The sequence below is a fragment of the Hylaeus volcanicus genome, chromosome 6 (assembly GCF_026283585.1).
Source record: "Hylaeus volcanicus isolate JK05 chromosome 6, UHH_iyHylVolc1.0_haploid, whole genome shotgun sequence".
Lineage (NCBI taxonomy): Eukaryota > Metazoa > Arthropoda > Insecta > Hymenoptera > Colletidae > Hylaeus > Hylaeus volcanicus.
Genome location: NC_071981.1, coordinates 9435062 through 9440534, shown reverse-complemented (window position 1 = coordinate 9440534; position 5473 = coordinate 9435062). Strand labels below are relative to the sequence as shown.

At 35.0% G+C, this 5473-nt stretch overlaps 1 protein-coding gene across 2 annotated transcripts in view; it reads left to right on the top strand.

Annotated features, from left to right (window-relative positions):
• The window catches only part of LOC128878462 (SCO-spondin), a 31446-nt gene that overhangs the window by 18803 nt on the left and 7170 nt on the right, over positions 1 to 5473 (top strand). The window contains exons 4-5 of one of the 2 annotated variants that reach the window (XM_054126684.1): positions 1293 to 1586; positions 3758 to 3904. In XM_054126684.1, the coding sequence (XP_053982659.1) occupies positions 1293 to 1586; positions 3758 to 3904 (441 nt within the window). Of the gene's footprint in view, positions 1 to 1292; positions 1587 to 3685; positions 3905 to 5473 lie in introns of both variants that reach the window. The other variant, XM_054126683.1, reaches the window with a different exon arrangement.

The following is a 5473-nucleotide window of genomic DNA, read 5'->3' as shown; positions in this document are numbered from 1 at the left end:
TATATCATATATCATATATCATATATCATATATCATATATCATATATTATGTATCATATATCATATATCATATATTATATATCATATATCATATATTATGTATCATATATCATATATCAGATATTATATATTATATATTATTGTACCTTAAAAATAATGTTTATATACACGAATAATTAACAAAGTTATATGCCTTTTGATCGGCACTTTAGAGAATCAAGTCAAAGTCTTTGGACCGTAGACAATTATTTATTGTTAGGAGATTTACAGACAGACTTTTACAAGGTTGTAATTTTAACGAAATGTAGGAATATACAGAGGAGGAAATATTCAGTTTAGTTGAAACATTCGAGTCGAGTAAACACAAAGTTGAGTTTGACAATGTATCATGGATCAACAACAACCCGAAATATGGATTCAAAATAAGAAATGAGAAAGGCTATTTGGGCTACATTTAGTCAGAAGGTCGCTACTGATAAGAAACCACGACATATTAATGGTCCTACTGCAGCGACAAACTGGTGTTCCTATCGTCACGATATAAACAAAGGAAACACAGAGAATTACACTCATAATCTACTGATTTCAGGGAAAGTTCGAAATGTAATCAAACTCATATACAAAAGGTTATCTACAGAAGATTTATTAGAGTGTTGTGTGGATGCAAACATACAGAACAATAACGAGACTTTTAACAGTTAATAATTTTTCTCAAAAAAAATTTTTTACCACTTCCAGTACTTCAAATTCAATTATGTTTGCGTAGAACAGTTCAGAACCGCTAAATTTTAATAAAAAGAGAAAAAAAAGTGATTTTTTTCCATTTTTGGATGTTCCATGCCCCTTAATGGAAATCAAACAAATTACTTTGTTTCGGTCCTTCTTTTCTAGTACTAGTTATGATGTATGTGTTTAAAATACTTTCCACATATTTTATTATTTTTCATACACCTTTCAAATTTCATTACATCGTACCAAATCCATTTTTACTGCTATCATAACAAGGTGAACGATGTATCCGCGAAGTTCTTTGGATGAAAATGAGTCGAAATAACCTCATTCGGAGTACTTCCGTTATAATATTATTTTTCTAACTTTTGAGAAACCGAATAATTAAAAGTAATCCGAAGAAGGTCACGTTTGGACTCATTTTCATCGGAATATATTAATAATATAGTTATAATTATATAAAAAAATATAAAAATTATAATTTTCATTAGCCAATGACGTTCATCTCGATTATTTGCCTTATGATTACGAATCAACTAAACGGTATGATTGCAATATTTCAGCGGCAAAATTAGGCGAAGTCTGTTACGAGCACGCCCATTGCAGACTCTGGCAGAAGAATTCTCATTGCGACTTTTTGATTCCTGATTTGTTTGGCCGGTGTCAGTGCACCGCGCCGATGCGCCGCGAGAACGACATCTGCCGTTTGGATGATCTCGTTAGACCTCCGCCCCTCTTCGATCCGAATATGGATGTCTCGAGTTCGACGGAAACGGCATCGGTAATGGACGAAATTGACGAAATCGATGACGACGACGATCATGTGTCAACACCCGAGGATCAACAAGAGGATACAGGTAAAAATTTAGGATAGATATTAAACAGCAGCTTCTAAAAAGTATTCAGAATGTGTTTTAAAATGTAAACTCCGCTTCAGTGGTTGATCGAGAATATAAAGCATGGTGCATGGCGTGTAACGGTTAATAGGTGTCTGAATCATAAAAATATACAGGGTGTTCCAAAACTCACGTAGGAGCCGGAAATGGGAGGTAGCTGAGACGATTCTGAACAATAATTTCCTTTGCAAAAATATCGGATGAGGCTTTGTTTTTGAGTTATTAACGAGAAACACCGACCAATCACAGGGCCGGATTAGCACGCGATTAGCCGCGAGAGCATAAGCTCGAGCCAGGACTGGCTGGTTGCGCCAGGTCGCTGCGTAACCAGCTGAGCGCGCGCTAATCGAGCGCTGCGATTGGTCGGTGTTTTTCGTTAATAATTCAAAAATGAAGCCCCCACCGACATTTTTGCAAAAGAAATTGTTGTTCAGAATCGTCTCAGCTACCCCCATTTCCGGTTCCTACGCGAGTTTTGGGACACTCTGTAGATAGAGTAGGAGAAACATAGGCCAGCCTGTAAGTGGAAATGTCCCACCGATAAAAAGAGAAGAAAAACTCGGTTCTCCATCTATCTTTGTGCTTTTATTAATGCGAATGTAAACTACATATGTAATTATTAAAAGTATAAACGATAACCCTTTATCATTTATACAAAAATGATATAAAAATACGCTGATAGACACAGACGGGTAGGATACCGCGGTTTTTTTTCTTTTTTTAGCTGTAGTACGGTTAGAGGTATTGCTCCCTTACTTTTCCATATCTCCATGGTCTGAACCTCTAAAAAAAGTCGAAGGGTAAAGAGAAATATGACTTGGTCGATAACGTGAACTACTCTGTTGGTAAAAGTCGGTAATATAGAAACTTAAGATATTGTAGGATCTATCTACATTATCGATCTTGTGTTGTATATTACAGATAACTGCGTTATAGATGTTTTGTTTCTGTTGAATAATACTCAACGAATTTTTGGTTCCAATACTCATGCATTCTCACTTCTAGTCTAGTACAAACATGGCTACAATTTGGCAATAACATCAAATAGAGCATATGTTTATATGCAGTTTCTTCACTGTTCTTGTGTCCATCAAAAATATTCCTTTAGTAAGGTGGAAAAAGGAAGATGAAATTTGAGAAATACTGATGTAGGGTATACAGTTGGCTTATTCAACACATACTATTTGCACATAATTAAAAACATTCGCTACATTAAACAGAATTACTGCACATGTAGCTAGAAGTGAGAATGTATGAGTATAGGAACCAAAAACTCGTTGAGTATTATTCAACAGAAGCAAAACATCTATAACGCAGTTATCGGTAATATACAACACAGGATCGATAATGTATATAGATCCTACAATCTCCTAGGTTTCTATATTACCGACTTTTACCAACAGAGTAGTTCACGTTATCGACCAAGTCATATTTCTCTTTACTCTTCGTCTTTTAATGGTCGATTTACCACCTTAACAGTACCACATCGTAGCAAATATGTTGATTATATAGAGTGAAAACCTTTAAATTCAGCCGTTACTCGGTTATAGCCCATAGTTTAAAAATCATTAATAATATTGTTTCTGTACTTGTGAAGATCATAGTGTGAAATAAAAGAAAATTGCGAGAGAACGAAAATTAGCTACGATTCGATCTATTAGGTCCTTAACTAAATTCTGTGGATATTTTCTACCAAAATAATGCTACTACAATTTTTTGTTTAAATTGAAGTAATTACCGCCAATTTTGTGGTGGCTTTGATTTGAACTATGAGTCGACGCAATCTTTCACTCCTCCGAATTTTCAAAATGTTTATCCTCTGAAACAAATGATATGCCCTAGCATTATCATGCTACAAATTCACTTTCAGTTTCGCCGTTTCAACGGGGGGTCGCAGTTCTTTCTTTTTATCTACGCTTAATTTCAATAACTACTGGCAGCAACGGTCAACATTGATTGTTTGGCCAAATAAAAATTTATAAAACACGGCTTTCTCGTTCCACCGTACACACAAGAGAGCATTTTGCCTATGAATTTTGGCAGACCTGATACCTTTGCAGGCGTTGAAATTTCTTGGTTGAAAAATGACACGATTCCCGCGACGACGCACGCTCCACCTATCCTGATTCCAGTGAACCTGGTCACCGGGCCCGGCATGGACGACTCAACGAGTAATCCATCGATACCGATCGAGAACGCTGACGATGACGATTCTATCGTTGTCGACGCAATTACGGACTTCCCAATACCGCTGAGCACGGTTTCCGATTCCACATTAGGTAAATATACAAAAATGCACGAGTTTATTTGTCAATAATAATTGTAGACCAGACGCAAGTTATATCAGAGAGCAATATATGTTGGTATGGTGGTCCATCACACTTACTAAGGGGTCTAAATTTACGTAAAAAAATATAATTATGAAATTTGTATGTTCTTATAATCGAGATAGAATTTAGAAATAATAAGTAATATTTTTAGTAGGAGAAACTCACTTAACCTCCCATAATTCCTATTACATCTAGTTTTTGAAAATAAAATTATACGATAGACCTTTTATAAATTCGAGCGTACAATTGATCGGTTATTTATCGGTAAAGTATTTGGTTGATTAACCGGTAAAACATATTTGTACAAGGCAATTAACCAAATAATTCATTACAGACGATAAAATTGTTAAAATATTTTATTTAAATCAAATTAATTTTTAAAATAATTCAATTAGAAGTATTGTATTACAAAATACTATTTAAAATTTATGGGATCCGATGCGCCTGGGAAAATATTCGAGCTCCATGCTCTATAATTCAAAACATTTACTTCTTCACAATTTACTTCTTTACTATTTAAAATTTATATAACTCGCGTCATGCTTCTGACTACAGTAGTTCATTATGAAACCACTGAATAGTATTAAAAAATCTTATGGCTAATCGTCCGATAATTTACCAGCTGGTAAGTTGGTAAAATAAGTAAAATGTATATTTTATTGGTAAAATCACTATTTATAAATACCGACGATATTCGTCCTAGTATGAAAGATTGTAACTAGTAACTATTTTAAACAGGTTGTTCGTTGGCCATGCTATTACCTTAACCCTTTCGACTCTGCAGTTTTCTATTTGAATTCTATTCGTTTCAGAAATTAGAAATTAAAATTAATTCTAGTTAAATAGAGTTAGCTATAAATCAAAGGCCATGATCAGATAAGAAGGATCAATGATTTCCAGCACATATGATGTTCATTCTTTTTAACATATGTTCCTATGACTCTTAGCTTTCCCGCAGACTGCAGACTTTCTGTCGGCCGATAACTAACCGCCGAGTCGGCAAGAAAACAATCGGTAAGTGTGCGCGCGGCTACAAGCCGCCATACTGATTAACAGTCGACCGATAGTTTGCCAATAGGTTTATTGGTTTGAATGCAATCATGTAGCCCATCAAACTTATTTATCGGCCGATACCGAATCGTTGTAGTGTGCGCACTTGCATATATATTCATGCTGATTAAGAATCCGATCAAACTATCGGCCGATAGAAAGTCTGCAGTCTGCGGTTGGCCAATGGCAACTAGATGTGTTCACTGGATCATATACATATACAGGGTGTCTCAGCCATAGTGATACAGCGCTCTAATTCCAAAACTATCGGTCGAATGCAAAATTTCAAATATGCAAATTTCATGGTATAGTGAGGCTCATGTTTCAGCGAGAAGGAATTTTTGTTAAGTTTGTTATTTAACGAGATATGATGGTCAAGTTTCGTTTTTCAAATGGAACTATATATTCTTTTTTATACCATACGATAGTACTTTTCAAGACGAATTCATTAAGCTTTAATGTATTTAC